General features: G+C 36.0%; 1 protein-coding gene across 4 annotated transcripts in view; it reads left to right on the top strand.

Moving 5' to 3' along the window:
• ACAP2 (ArfGAP with coiled-coil, ankyrin repeat and PH domains 2) overlaps positions 1-16,460 on the top strand; it is a 65,491-nt gene that overhangs the window by 22,443 nt on the left and 26,588 nt on the right. For all 4 annotated transcript variants that reach the window (XM_055817601.1, XM_055817600.1, XM_055817603.1 and 1 more), the window contains exons 4-9: positions 795-848; positions 4,437-4,495; positions 4,980-5,163; positions 7,443-7,487; positions 8,585-8,680; positions 13,217-13,291. In XM_055817601.1, coding sequence (XP_055673576.1) covers positions 795-848; positions 4,437-4,495; positions 4,980-5,163; positions 7,443-7,487; positions 8,585-8,680; positions 13,217-13,291 — 513 coding nt within the window. The remainder of the gene's footprint in view (positions 1-794; positions 849-4,436; positions 4,496-4,979; positions 5,164-7,442; positions 7,488-8,584; positions 8,681-13,216; positions 13,292-16,460) is intronic.

Raw genomic sequence — 16,460 nt, forward strand, 5'->3', positions numbered from 1 at the left:
AAATTGTGTAATATGCAGGTATAATTATGTGCACATCTCTGTATATTGTCTATATTTAATGCACGTTATGTAATTGAACATGAGTTGCATGTATGCATCTTTACACACTAGTTGAAATGAACAATAAACAGTGCCTGTGAGCTTCAGTGTAGTCTGTGTGCAACTGAAACTGTTGTTGTCTGGAAACTTGCTAGAAATGTAGTGTGATGGCAAACTAGTAGAACTTAGATTATTTGATTCCAAGTAGGTTTTTGTTATACTTGGGTAAGAAATAAGCAGTTATCCAAATACATTGAGAATTATTGTTTTCAAACTGTTTGCGACATTGATTCTACAGACTGATGTTGATGTTGCTAAGCATGTCAGCGGCAAGGCAGTAGTTCCTGCAATAAATGTGTGTGTACTGATGATTACGTGTTAACCAGGTTTCCAGTGTTAGTATAAAACATAAATCGATATTTAGTTTAATACTAAATATTGTAAGTTGATGTGCTAAATTATGTGAACTTCCCATAGTTTAGTCAACTTAATTTGATTTTTTTCCTGCTTCGCTTCAGATTGGTTCTTTATATATAGGTTGGTAGCAGTAACATTTTTAATAGATTTACTTCAACAGGTTTACTTGATATTACCCCTGTGTTCTCCTTCTAGAATAGTGGTTTCAGCTTAATAATCATGATAAGGAAAATCAATTCCAAAGGTCTTTATTGAAAAGCTGTAAACCTCTAAAATGTTGCTTTTGTGCTGTGATTCAGTAGGGCTTAACTTAAACCACTTTGTTTTTCTCTTTACAGACCAGCTTGACAAAGTTCTCTGACACTTTACAGGAAATGATCAATTATCACACTGTAAGTATTTCTAGGTGAAACATGTCACTGATAGCTTACCTCCAGTTATATTTGATAACAGAATAATGCTAAAACTTTCTTATTGATTAGTATTTGCAAAGTCATGGTAAGTGGTAATAAATACCTCTCGTTTTATGCTTGTAGATACTATATTTGTATTTTGTTTATAAAGTATTTATATCCCCTTTTCTGCAGGTTTTTAATCTTGCTTTATTCTTTGTTTGGAATTTGTAAGTTTTGCTAAAATCCAGTGCTGTAAACCAGAGTAAATACTGGATTGTTTCATCTTTTTTTTTTTTTTTTTTTAATCAAACTGATGGACAGCAGTGACAAATCATGAGCAGGTTGCTTTTCTGGACTGAAATAATGATTACCTTTTCCATAATTTCTACATTTTTCCCATCCTTTACAATGCACAAAATGAAGCATCTCTGATTTGTGTGTAGCTTTTCTTTTTGGAAGTATGACAGGTTTAGGCAGGTGTAGAAAAAAGGAGAAAATGTTAGGGTTTAAGACTAATAGTGATTTTAGCATGTCAGACTTCATCAGAAAGCTCAGTTTTGCCTGTACTGAAAATGATTGAGTTTTTTCTTCTCTAAAGATTTTAGTCTTGTATCCTGAAAGCCTAAAGGATGTGTTTATTCTTCTGTTTCTTCTTCCCTTGGACTCTACTGCTTTTCTTTCATTTTCCAGCAATTTGTGTCTCCAAAGTGCTGAAAATATGCAGGACACTTTAAATACACCTTAAATATATTTTTTTTTTTAATGCCGCTAGGAGGTCAGAATGTAATAAGATAGAATGCGATTCAAACAGCTTTAGCTGAAATTAAGTTAGCATTAATGTAACTTTCGAAAAATATCTTATTGGGCACTTTTTTGAAAATGCATGCTTTTATAAGGGAAGGGAAACTAAGGGAAACAGGTTAATACTTTTGAGTTGGATTTCCTTTCCATTATGAGGTGTATATATGTACACCTAATATAACGAAAACTGCAGTACTGTGATGATACAGGGAAGCTATTGCAAATGTTCAAAGCAGCAGTAGTGGGAGAAAGTCTTAACTTCCATGTCAGTGATTTCTGCAGATTAGATTGAGCGGGCAAATCCAGTTGGCTGTCCCTATTTTACTTCTTCACACTTCTTGCTACTGGTTACTCTCTTAACCATGTCGTTGCTATATGGTATGCTCTTTTTGGCACATCTGACCTAGGTCCTATGTTCTTGCTGCTGTTACTGTTCTGCATGATTGTAGCTTGCAGTGCTTTGGTAAAACTTGGCACAGCACAGCTCTCCCTTTAGGGCTGTTGGAAGGCAGAGTGTGAAGAACAAGCCATATTAAAAGAATTAGACTTATTTGCAGATCTAAGTAGGACTACTCTGTCCTGCTTCCCCCCCCCCCCCCCCCCATCGCCTTCCTTGCTGTGTTCAAGCACAGTGAGTAGAACAGGGGCTTTTACCAAAAGTCACAAACATAAGAAGTGAGGCATGTTGCAGGGTCCTGATGTAGAGCTTTGCCAGAGACGTTGTGGTCCTTTGTTGCTTTTTGTGAACCTGTTTAGTTCACAGGACTTACTAGCTCAGAGTGTCAGCTCTGTTGTTGACCAGCATCAGGTGAGGAGGAGAGTCATCATGAGCGAGAAGCTGCTAGAGGAAGGAGGAGGAGAGGCAGGTTTGTTCCAGAGGGAAGGGGTAGGAGATGGTCTCACTGAGATCTGGATGACTGTCAGTTTTCTCATATGAGGCTTTGCTACAAATAAGGCTAGGAACCAGACTAATGCAGCACCTTCACTGATTCATCGGTGGGGGAGTAGCTTTGACAGCTTATGGCGAATAACAGCTTTCTTAAATTTGGTTGTGTGTCAAAGGTAATGTGTTGGAAAGGCTGTAAATCTAGTCAGACCATGATGGGGACGCTTTTTTTTTCTGTTCTTTTAGGAAAAAAATGTGTATGTATTTTTCTGCATTGCACTTTTTGTCTTCATTACTGTAAAGAGAATTGCAAGGCTCATATTTCTGGGAGTCCACTAATCAGTTGAGTTCCCATCTGGTTATACTCTTTCTGCATTGATCTTGATTGGTGCACTTCTCAGGCACTGGCAAACTTAAATGTCACCAGTGGGAGTAGTCCCAGCATGACTACCAGCTTGTCAAGAAGTTCTTTAGCTGTTCTAGTCTTTTTCTGGTTTCCCAAAGTGGGAATACAAACAGGATTTTCCATGTGTTACTGTTAGATACATGACAATTCAGGTTGGAAGAGGCCACATGAGGGTCAGCTCTGAGGTTACAGCAGATCGCTTAGGGTTTTACCCCATTTAGTCTTGAAAACCTCAAAAAAAATGGAGAGCGGATGGAAGATATAGTACCACTGTTAATGGGTGACTTAATCATGTTTGCTTTCTGTCACTCTTTTCTAGAAAGTGAAACAAGTTGATAAGGGTTTTGCTGTCAGTACTTGGCAGTGCATGGCTTTTCATTCCCAAATTTTGTGAATAGGGAAACTAAGACTGAGAACATCCAAAGAAAGTGTTTTTTGACTTGAACTTTGAGTTCTTGACTTGCTGTTTCAATAAAATTATTTAACGCCTAAAGATCTTTACCTTGTGGGAAAGATACTGTTCAGACGGGCCAACTACTATTTCCTTATATTTGTTCATCTCTTTATTTTTTGTGATTGTGGCCTGCACAGTAAGTGGCAAAAGGATTTGTCTCATAACCTGTTCCATTCTGTGCTAAAACTCAGAGGGCAGATGTGAAGCTGAAAGGAGTGTGCATTTTCATTCCTCAGTTGTATTTTCTCTTACCATCCAAGAAATTCTAAGTTGCCTAAAATTGAGGTATGCTGGGGCCTTGGAAACTCAATAAATTTCTCAAGCTTTACAATCTGAATGAATAGATTATGTTCTCTGCCCACCCCAACCACCCCCACCTCCACCTCCCCAAATCAGAAGAAATTTGAGAGGCCTGGCTTAATCTTAGAAAAAGAAGCAGCCATTCCTCTTAGCAGTTCAACAGTGGGTGTTTTTTTACAAATATATTATGTAAAGGAGATGGTAGTAATTACCTGTGTATGTTACATTTTCAGCATTAATTTCATTCTGTGTGGTTTTGCCGGAAGTTAAGGGCATGTTCTTTCTATGGTTTCATTTGTCTTTTTAGTTGTTGGTTAAATTGTGAAAGCAAGAATCAAAAGAAGCTGTTACTTAACATTCTAAGTTGTTTCTTTAAGGCTGTTTATACAGTGATACTCTTGACTGTATAATAATCGTAATAAACATGTTCTATGAAGGTGGGCATGTCTTATATTGTCAGGACGAGAAAATAAGATAGCAGGAGCTCTTGTCTCTCCTTATAACCACAGTCTTTAAGAAAAGACCAGCAAAAGGTATTAGGTTTGTGTTACTTTCCCTATTTTATTCTTTCTTTATTTGTTTCAAAACTACTTTGAAGGGTTTAATATTTTTATTAGACACACATTGGTATAATAATAATTCTCATCTAATTCTGCATAATAACCATGTGTATGTCTAAAATGAAAAGTTACGAATACCCATGAGTTATTGACCTACATAATAATGCTTTTCTTTCAGATCCTGTTTGACCAAACCCAAAGATCAATTAAAGCACAACTTCAGACTTTTGTTAAAGAGTAAGTTAATTTGAACTTTTAATGGGAAAACTATAGGTAAAATAGAATCCAAAAACATGTAATTTGAGTAGGTTGGCGAAACATGTTTCCTGAAAATTGCAGTCATAAATTGAGAATTGTGTATTAAATCTGGACCAAAATCACCCCAAATCAGTGAGGCTTTAGATCCAGCTGCAGATATGTTGAAATAATATGAATTACAGATCTTAATTACATGTTGTCATTGTCTAAGCTTAGGGAAAAAAGTGCTTACCAGAGCTTTTCCCCAGTAAGTGTGAGATGCCTTTATTTAAATTTCAATCGTGTCCTTTTCTCAGAGGAAAGACAAACTTTATATATCCATTTGATCCAAGTTCATCTTGAAGAATATGAAACCAAAGAAACTACCAGTAACAGTCATGAGCATGGTCTGTCTACTGTATATTTAAACAATTTTTTCATGCTTTGGAAATCATTTGTTAACCACTTTTCCTTTTTTTTTTAGAGATATTAGGAAATTTAAAGATGCAAAGAAACAGTTTGAAAAAGTTAGTGAAGAAAAAGAGAATGCTCTAGTAAAAAATGCCCAAGTTCAAAGAAATAAGCAACATGAAGTAGAGGAAGCAACGAATATTTTGACTGCAACACGGAAATGTTTTCGACACATAGCTCTGGATTATGTTCTTCAGGTAAGTGCAGCAATAGAAGTTACTTTTCAAAACAGTCTGTTACATATAGTTAGATATCTGTCCTGTAGAAGTTCTTAGTGTAAGCTTCTCAGAAGCTGTGGTGATTCAGTAAAAAAGGAATAACTTGGTCTGCAAGTAATTTCATTTTAGTGAAATCTGAGCAACATTTATTTACTTGATGCATTCTTATTACTTAATGCATTGGTATTTAGTGCTGTTGTTGTAATGACAGAGTTTAATTTCCAACTTGAACATTAATTTTGGGAAAAAAACCAAACACCACCAGTATTTGCCTGATACTTAGAGTTGGCTGTGTTGTAGTTCCTTACGTACTTGAAGTAGAAAATGTAACCTAGCCTAGGAAATACAAATTACCTGGGTAATTCTGATACAGGATGTTGGCTACTACTACAATTTCAGCTGTTTGCTTTGAATTTTATTTAACAAATCTGACTTGTCTGGAAGCCTCAGAGTTTGGCATTGTACCATAGGGGAAATGAAGAAGGTAACTATTCTTTTGCTTTTTAGTGTGGGTCTCAGAGTGGCAAGAGGTTGTTCTTTGTCCTACTACCTTGAATCTTGTGAAATAATAATAAAGTTTCTGTTAATACATACAGTTCATCTGTTTCATAGTTACCCACAACTGCGGCAAAACAGGATGGTACAAGGGGTTGGGGGCTCCTAAAATGGGTCTGGGGTTCTCTTATGATCAAACATAGAAAATTCCTTTTAAATTGTTTCTTTTTATATCAGACATAATCATACTGATTTGTGACAGTCCAGTCGCTTATTTAAACCTTAGTTAACTAACTATTCTTTAAATTGCATATGTCACCTATAAAGTGAAATGGAATCAATCTGATCAATGTACAGATGATGGTCAGTGGTCAACACTGAGCCTGCCTTTTGAACACTAAGGACAAAGTTCATTTTGATGTTTAAAAAGTCATGTGAATTATGTACTACTTGATTATTTATGCTAACATCAAGTAGTTGGGGGGGTGGGGGTACGGGGGAAGCTGGCAGTCATTACTATAGTCAAATTCCTTGTGTGTGCATTGAACTGCAGATCCTTTGCCTTCTGGAACTCGGATGCTCAGAGTATGAGCAGTTCCTGTGATAAAGATGCGTTTAAAGTAACAGGGAAAAGTTTCAGCATCTCTTAGATAAAGAGGGCAAAACTGAATTCAGCTTTAGGAGCTCTTTCTACTTGGGTGACTCTTGTCACCTGGAAAAGTAGCTTCACAACTATGGTCTTTTTGTAGCTATATTGGCTTTAAACTGTATTTCTAAACATTTTCTTTCCTTTTAATTTTTTTGTCTCTCAAATTAAGGTTTTGTTCTGTACAAACAAATCTAATTATTTTTGCTGCAGTAGGTTTTCCAAAATACTGACTATTTAAGTACAGAAGTACAATCTGGTTTTGATTATAGCTTCAGTAAGTTTATTTCTTTTTCTGGAATTTTAAACTGACATAGAGGTTTTAAATTAAAAAAACATGCATGTTTTGGCTAAATGGGGCTTTTAAACTAAAATCTGTAGTTCTGGATGACAACCTTTAGAGATTAAAGGACAAAGAATAGAGGAACTAGGTGAATGTGAAAAATCAGTTATTTTTTTTCTAGGTAATGTGAAATTCTTCAAGTTATAGGGCAACACCATTTGTCAGTGACTACAGCTGGCTTAAAAGCACAAATATATATAGCTTAAGTATAAATATGTATGAGAAGTTATTTATTGAAGTTATTTTGATCTTGCTTGTTTCAGAGCCTGGGGCTATATCCCAGTTTTGGGATGCTTTAGACAATGTCAGCCCAAGGGGAAGAATAAACTTTCTGCTGTCCATTCCTTTCCCTGACAGGAGACAGCAGTGGTGCTGAGTGTAACTTCTTTATGAAGTTGGTGGTCTGGGTTAGCTCATACTGTCAGGAAGTGTATTTGAAACATGTTGAATTCAGTCTCTTGAAAATGGGTACCAATTTTCTTTCCTTGAATGATGTATTATATTACTTCTAGCTAACACATGATGTCTTGTATATTCCCTTCTAATCAGAGAAAGTTGTGTCAATCACTGAAATTCTAGTTCTGCAAGCTTTTTCTGATTGCATCACTTCAATATTGTGGCAATCTTGTTTTAAAAAAGTAGTGCTTTGTGAAATTTGATATTGTTATGTTCTTCCAGTGTTTTAATCTTTGATACGATTATTTGGAAGTAGTTTGAAGCTTACTTCTGTGGGGAAAATTTGCAAGTAGAATAATAGAAGTTGTTTTTTTCTAGATCAATGTTCTTCAGTCTAAAAGAAGAGCAGAAATCTTAAAATCGGTAAGATAGACATATTTTTCAGTATAGAAAACATTTAATTACATCTGAAATAAAAAATATGACTTTAAAGCAGTATATTAAAAATTTAGTCCTTTTAGCCATCAAAACATTATCAGTACATCTGGCACTTTGGTGACAGTTTGGCCTTTTACTATAGCTGGGCATAGATGCTTAACTGTTTGGCAATCCATTTGGTTCAGATTGGAACGCTCATTTTTAAGGTTTTCACTGCTGTTGACACTTCGGTATGTTAATGGTTAAAGTCAAACTTTGCCAAGAATTCTGCTGTTTAGGTCTGTTATATTCATTTATAAACAATAAGTACTACTTATAATCTATTCTAAGATGGATTCAGCTCTTTCCACAAAAATAATGTTTTTTTAAAATGTAAATAGCATATTGTAATAGCAGATATACGATATGCTTTATTATGGTATCTGCTAAATTAATATACAGCTATATCTGCATGCTAGTTTTCTTCTGATTGTATTCTCTGTTCTGCTTCACGTTATCTCTGTAAAAAGTTTCCTGTAGACTGCCAAATTAAATGGTGCTTTTCTTTCCAGTGTCTGAATTTGCACTCCCATAATTTCCTTAATTCTTTTAAATAGCAAAAACTTTAGTTGGATCACAGCTTTATAGCTGATTGCCATACTGCTCTGCATCTTTCCAACTTTTCTAAGACTGGACGGTCTTCTTGGCTATGTGTTCATAAAGGTTATAGTTTTGGATCATTAATAAATGTATTCTGTAGCTGCTCTAATTTATGTGTCCTGGTTAAACAGGAGATAAGTTTCAGGTGATGTGTATTAGAAGTAATTTTCTGCCCTTAAGCAGATTTGTTTTGTTAATGGGGTTAATCTTATTAACTAATGTCTGAGATCTTTGACTTGGTTCTTTGCTGCCTTTACCTTGCATGTTTATTTATGACATTGGAAGCTCTATGAGATATTGATGTAAAATTGGCAGCATATGAGAGCAGAGATGAACCCTGGAATTGTATTTCAAGTTAGTTCATGTGAATTAGTTAAGTAAAATATCAGATACCACGTAAATATTTCATCCTTTTAAAAATGTATTTTTTTTCCCCCCTCCAGATGTTATCGTTTATGTATGCCCATCTGGCTTTTTTCCATCAAGGCTATGATCTTTTTAGTGAACTTGAGCCCTACATGAAAGATCTTGGTGCACAGGTAACAAATTACTTCAAAACGTCATCGCTATATGCTGGAATGAATGAAAACCTCATATATGCGTACACATTGGGTACATCATAGGTTTATTCAACAAAAAGGGAACTGCAGTGTGAAAAAACCAAAACATAAAAATACACTGCAAGTGGTTTGAATGATAATAGTTACAAACTGTAAGTTGTCTGTTCACTAAAATTAATACTACCTTTAGGATTTATGTTCTTAAATATAGCCATATAGTGGCATTTGAGGTACTCTGTGGTATTCAGGACATTGGATTATTTTGTTTTTAAAATTTTTGTATATGACTTGTGCTATAAATATATTTTAATAATAAAAAGGAGATTAGGTTTTCTCCTTCTACTTGTATACTATATTTATGTATAAATTATGCAGTCTGCCAAAAATAGCATGAATGTTGGTAATTAAGATTAGTAAAATCAGATTTCTGTTTTAAGTAGTGCAAAACTGAATTCATACAGTGAATCAATCCTTCTTGCCTAGTTTTGTAGTTTAAGAATACACAATTACAAATTCTGCATTTTCAGTGACGGACTCATGAAAAGGTTAGGTGGACCACAGGCAACTGCACACAGCAGACATTAAAAATGGTTATACAAAATATATAAGAACATACAATATTCAACTGAAGATCGGTCTGTGGTGCAGGGAGGAGACTCAGCAGTGTTTTGACTTGTTTTCAGTGCAAGTTGGATGGGCCTGGAAATACTTGTCCAACACTTTATTATTTTTTTTTTTTCTTCTCTATTTAAGGATTTGCAACGACTGCACTGGTGCAGAACCCTCTATTACCACTTCCCAGCCTGATCCACAAAACAAAGCCAACCCAAATTCAAAGTGTCTGTCCAGACACAAAAGCAATTAAATGACAGCAGAAACTTGCATTCATCTCAAGTAGATCTGCTATTGAATGTCTAAGAAATGACATTGTCCTGAGCTGGTTATTCTTGCCACAGCGCTGTTGTCATCTGTGCCCTGCAACCTGCTTCTGTGTCTGTGCAGTGAAGCAGATAGGGAACTGTAGAAAATCACTCCAATAGTCAAATGTCTAAATAGTAATTTTCCTGCTAGACTAGTCCCCAGTCAGGTTACTGTGGGTCTTAATTACTTGTACAAACACATGTCAGGGAGGTGTGTGCTTGTGTGTGTGCATGCATATGGCAAGTGATGGAGCTGAGAGAGAAGCTGCTTGAGCTGGCACTGCCATCAAGAAGGGAAGTGACTGTACAGCAGCATCCCTGTCTGGTGTAATATTGGCACTTGAAAAGTTCAGGTGCATATAACTTTGTCCTTAGTTTTTTTTGTTCTTTTATAGCTTTCCATTTTGGGTTGTAATTGTTGAAATGTAGTGTTTTGATAGTACAGAATGTATCCTGTACCTCTGCAGAAGAGGGGATGGGGAAAGAAAACAAAAGCTATGGAGTTGGTAATGTTTTGTGCTACCAGCCAGGCTTTAGTATTTCCATTTTATTGAGATTATTTGAATGAGAAACGCAAGGTTACTTCTGAATAGCTGGTCATCCTTTTGCTTGATCTGTTAAGGAGTATTGTGTAACATTCATTTTGGTGCTGGTATCATAGCAACTGAAAGAGTTAAATTTAGAAAATCCGAAGTTGAGAGTATTTAAAATACATTGGAATTAGAGCAAAGATAGACTGAAGACCCTTAAATTGTACAACTTGCTGAATTATTCTTTTGTGGCAGACTTTGGTGTATAAGTAATGGATGTTTTTTGTGACAGAAGCAGACTAATAAATAGCTTAAACTTGAACTTTTAGTGGCTTTGCAGTTTGTATTGGTTGAAGCTTCTGTCTTTTTAACAGGTCAGAGGGAAGGTATGTTGTGACATAAAACAGGGATTTGCTAGATTTTTCTGAAAATACTGTCAGATTCTTTGTCGGTGAATTTTGCTGGATAATTTTTTTGTGTATGATCTTAATTACATTTAACAGCACCTGAATTATTAAAATTGAAGTGATCTTAAATAGTATCATTATAATTTTATATTTTGTTTTGCATTTTCAAAATAACTGGTTTACATGACAGTATAGAAATGAGCAATTTTGCTTTCTGGATATTGTAGGTCAGGGTAGGATTACTTGTAAATCACATCATTGTAGGGGAATCTTCAATGGCACACAAGTGCAATATAAGCTTTTGTGTGGAAATTAGGGTATTTGGCACTTTTCATGTGAAATGTATTAGTTTAAAAAGAAAACCTACTTGAATTTTCATTCAGGCATGACTACTCAAAAAGCTAAACACTTTAGTCTGACATAGCTCTCTACAGAGTACCACTTATAGTACTATATGTTTATGAAAATACATTTACCAGTAAGTGCAGTATTTTGAAAAACATTAATTATTTGAAGACTATTCAGTAGTGGTAGAATGACTGGGATTTTGGTAGTTTAGTTGTGTGATTGACCACAGCTCTTGGTAGTCGTATGCTGTCTTTTTTATTTAAGACTGTTGAAGTGTTGCTCACCTGAATGAAAACAAGAAATTCTGGTCTGAGCTTGGAAACTGGAATAGTGCAGTGCTGTCTTGATAGTAAAAAAGTAAATGATGAAATGAGCTGCTGTTCAGAACTTTTTGTCATGCTGTGGTAAATGTATTCTCAAACACTTGTAGTTATGATAAATTAGAGGTAATTGCCCTAATCTGAATGCAACTACCTTCTGTTTCATCTAGCAGGGTAGGAAGAATAATTTCTGGGGGCCATGTGCAGATTCCTGAATCTGAGATTTTAGCAAGAAACTTGACTCCTATGAAGTCTTGCACAGCCCTTGGGCCAGTTCTGATCTTTATCGTAAAAGCATAGGTTTCACAGGGTTCTTGGTGCAAAACAGTCTTTGAGCATAATGGCAGCCCAGTCTCTGTTTTAGCGGCTCTTCTATCATTTTTTAAGTCATATAGCTACATAAATATGACATCTGGATGTTTCAGTCTTCCATGTCTTTATGTTCACAAATACCTGTAAAGTGTGAAAGTGCTGGTATAGCTATTCGATCCAGAGAGGAAATCAGGGAGACAAGAGTTAAGAGAGTATGGAATTGAGTTCAAATGTCCTGTCTGATGGCTCCTTCATCATTGGAGACTGTCTAGCACAAGGATGTAAGAGCCAGTTATTGTCCCTTTTTTCTTCCATTTGTATCATTTCAAGTAGGGAAAATACGGTGCTGGAGAAAATGACCAGAGTTGGCAGGGGTCCTCACTTGTGGTTGTGAGAGTGGGTGGAGGCAATCCTGTTTGTGTGTGAATTAAAGGTTGTTAGTCATACTGTGCCCTCTGCCAAGTGACTGACTTCAGCTGGAAATCTGGTGTTGTATACTGTTCCTGGTCTCCTCATTCTAGGTCAGGAGTAAAATGAGATCTGTCCCACAGATGTAAAGCTACAGGCTGTACCATTGTGTTCAGTATTGCATCTGCATTCTTATCCAGTAAGATGCACTGACTGGGGTTAATGGCATTCTTGTATTATAGGCTGTTTAAGGGAGGAATTAATCAGATTCCATAGCATGTCATATAAGTACCAAGCTAATTGGTCTTTCAGGCAGCATCTGCTCCTCTGCTTCACCATATTTCTTATTTAAACAATAAAGTCTATTAAAACAAACATATGCGCATACCACCATGCCCCCCCCCCAAAAAAAAAAAAAAACCAAAAAACACCCAAACCCACAATTCCCCCCCAAAACACCAGACTTGCTCTCTTACGGGATATCTTAACCTTCCTGCCATGGTTGTGGGTTTTTTTTTTTCCTTCTGGCTTTAAAAGGAAAATAATTATGTGTTAGTGCTATGGGACATGTGAATAGCTAGATAGATATGGGACATCCTTGCAGCAAGTTTTTGGTAGTGGTTTTTTTATTATCACAGGCTTTGTAAGGATGCTAACTTGAAGTTTCTCTGTTTTGACAGTCTCTCTTCTTTGCAAAATCATATTGTTGTTATTTGTGAAACTAGTAACAGATTGAATGGTTCTGCATAAGATTTCAAGGCATCTTGCTCAAATATTCCTGGTGACCTCATCAAAACTATCAATACAAAAGCCTGGTTGAGGCAGTTCCCCTGCTTTGTGGAGGGGAAAAAATCACTAGCATTTGCTCCTTCTAGTTTTTGCTGCTAATGCCAGTGCTGCTGCATAGGCCAGTCAGCCAGCAAAGAGCAGCTAAAGCATGAGTCATTCTCTTCAGAGACTGAGCACCAATGCGGTATAGAGTCGCATATGCTTGGCACCATGCTGTTCTTTGAAACATTTCTTCTAAGGCTTACAAGAAATGTACACCTTTCGTAGAGGTTAATTTAGGATGGTAGTGCAGTGCTTTAAACGAGGCTTCAGTGGTTATTGAAGGTAAACACTTTGTGACCAGAGTAATTATGCTATGCAACTAAAACAAAAGCCATGCAGTGTCTAGACATAATGTGTTCTATTTTGTCAGCATTATGAAATCTACTGAGCCAAATTTCTCTTGATTTCTAAAGATCCAATTTTCTGTTTCTCTTTACAGCTGGATCAGTTGGCTGTAGATGCTGCAAAGGAGAAGAGAGATATGGAGCAAAAGCACTCCACTATTCAACAAAAGGTACTTGAGAGAATGTAAAAGGCAGATTGCACACACATATTTGTATCTCTAGCATCTCTCCCCAGCAGTGTGTCTCTGCATTGAACTGTGAGAGATTGTATCCTTAGTGCAGAGTAATAGACTACACATATTATGTGTAGGGTTGGGCTGCAGATAGTAATTTTGTATTACAGAGCAGAACATTATGTTTAGCTTTGACTGAAACATGAATAGAACAATGTAATTTCTCTGAATGCTGGGACTCTAACATTTCATTAGAGCTCTTAATTCTTATTACATCTTTGATTCAGTATAGTTGTAGAAGTTGCTATTGTTCCTTCCTCTGCGTGTGTAGAATCGGTGTATATGCCGCACAGTTCTACAGTCGTATATATCATTTTCTGGACTGTGCCAAGTAAGAGTGCAGCACTTTGAGGCAGTAGGTAGCTGCTATTGCATATAAAGAGTGAAAGTAAACTTTTGTAAAGGCTGTCTAATGTATGGTGTTCAACTCTACACAAATACAACAGTGATAACATTAAATTGCTGTTTTGGGCTGACTTGTATGTGTAGTAATTATTTTTGCTTGTTGAGAAAAATGTAGATAATTCATGTTGTGGGGGGAATGACTTCAGTTTGGATGTTTCAGAAGCTCTAGATCAGTATTGGTTTTGCAGGTATAATGCTAGAAGTTAAAAATATTTCCACTGAACTCTCCGGTAGCGAGCTAATACTGCAGGTACTTTTGAAAGGGATTAGATACCAGTTTAAAGGTAATGCAACACTACTTACTCTCATTCAAATACATTCTGTATCTGTTCAGGTGGCATAAATTAAAAATAAATAAAAAAAAAAAAAAACAAAACCAAAACAGCCTAGTGTAAGTGAAATCTGATGAGTAAATTCAGAAATGAAAATATGCTAAGATTATAATTTAGGTAGCCTTAGTAGGAGTCAATATTAATACTGATGGGAAAAGGTAACGTTTTTGGTTGCTGAAAATGCTTTTGTCACTTTATCCTGTTGTTCCTACAGGAGTTGGTGGGAAGCATTAGGATTGCTCTAACTGTGACATTGAGCAGATGCAATGATGAGTTTTAGGGTAGCGCTGATGTGCTGTGTTTGGAGGCAGACAGGAGATAACTACTGGCAAGGAAGGGGAAGAAGGAGGGGAGATTAGAAAGAGATGGAACTGGAATTAACATTGATACTCAAATTCTAATTTGTTTGGCTCAATAGGCCTAGTTTCAGGAGTGGGCAGTAGTTGAGGGTTTTACTGTTAGAGAACAGCAGTGCTTGGTGGAGAATGTAAGTTATGGGCAATTATCTTTTGGTTTGCCATAGAAATAATAACTTATTGCTGTGAATTGGTCATTGCTGTTGCCAATGGTCTTTACAGATTTTGTTTTTTCTTCAAATGCTGCTAAAGGCTGCTTTACAGGTAAACTGTTTCTAATAATATCAATGGTTATTGAAACGTAGGCTTCATGAAACTTAATAACCTGTATCAGTGTGTAATTTAAATATTCTTGGTTTCTAGTACAGGTGGCAATCATAATGAGGTTATTTATATATTGTTCCTTATTTAAATTGAATGATAACTTTATGCTGTCTCTAAAGTATAATCAGGGTAGTCAGATTGGATTGTATGTTCTCTAAAGTTCTGTGTTTCAAGTTGTGTATGTTGTCTCCTGTCCTTATCAGTCAAGTCACTGATGTATTTTTGTGATAATGCCTGGATTAATGCGTCTAGGCTTTGGAGGGCATGCTTTGCTGGAGATTCTTCTTAACAGCTTGTCAAATTTTCTTGGTTTCGTATTCAAATAGTGTTGTCTGTTTTTTGTCTCCTCCTACTCGCTTTTCCCAACCTTCCCACCAAGATTGCTTCCAGCTCGTCAGGATTTCAGAATCTTGAACTGCCTTAGACCTTGGATCTTGTTCTTTATATCATTATTTGTCATCTAGTCAATCTGACCGGCATGGCAACCTTTTTCTTTATTCTCTTCTCATGGCTTGTCATGTTGCTTTTCACTGGGCTTCCTCTTAGGCATGTGTTCTAAAATCTTCCAGTGCCAAATCCTTCCATGTTGTATAACTACGAGACTTCGGCTTCTTGTATTTAATATTACATGAGGTATATATACATTTAATATACTGAAGTTTTAATCTAATGCTTCAGAACGATGCCTTTTCTTCATTGTGTGGATAAAGAACAGTTCCTTTTCTGAAATGTATAGGTAAGTGCACATGTGCACACACCTACGCACCCACTACCTGTGTTTGCATATATGTGCATATGCATGCAGAATAATTGCATTAATTCATCTCACTTTTCTTTGTAATCATCATCCTATTAAATTAGGCTGTTGTGAGAGACTAACACAAAAGTCATGGAAGGGCTTGGTCACCACTGTAGTTTGATTTCTATTTTAAGAGAACTGATGTCTGATGTTTTTTAATTTGTGTGTTTAATATACTCAGCAAATTTGTAGGAAACAAGTCTTTATTTTTTCTGTATATGGAAAAAAACCCTCTTACTATTCTGGAGCAACACATACTGTGGATTAATCTAGAAATGTCATGATTCTGGGAACTTTTTGCAATATATTTTTATAGGGAAAGATTCATATCAAGAGTGGCATCAGTGTGAATATCACTTAAGACATAACTCTTGCTTTCTGAGCAGTTTGCAGCCCATTGCTGTAGTAACATAATGAATTAAGACATAATTTTAAAATCTATTGGACCTGTAAATAGCATTATGGCTTTTTGGTTTTGTGACAAAGGTAATATTTTGTTCTAAAATGAGGGAAATAATACAGGAAAAATGTTTGCATTGAACTTCAAATACTTTGTTGTATTCAAATCCATTTTTCCTTAAAAAAAAAAACCAACAAAACCCACAAAAACCCGAAAAACCCTGCATCCGAAGAACTGCTCAGGAAACAGCTGGAGTGAGAATGATTTGAAAATTTTTAACATCATGAGTAAGCAAAGTGATAGGAAACCAGATGCTACCAGAATCATAAAGCAGGCGTAAACCAGAACTGCTGTTGTGTAGTAATGCTAACTAATTCATGTCTCTAAAAACAAAGATCTGATAGTATCTCAAGTGACCTGTATGCGCAATGGCTGTGTTGCCGCCTTTCACTTTGCCCTGGAATATAAACTTTGTTACTTGTTGGGGCTG

The sequence above is a fragment of the Falco peregrinus genome, chromosome 12 (assembly GCF_023634155.1).
Source record: "Falco peregrinus isolate bFalPer1 chromosome 12, bFalPer1.pri, whole genome shotgun sequence".
In the NCBI taxonomy this organism is placed as follows: Eukaryota; Metazoa; Chordata; class Aves; order Falconiformes; family Falconidae; genus Falco; species Falco peregrinus.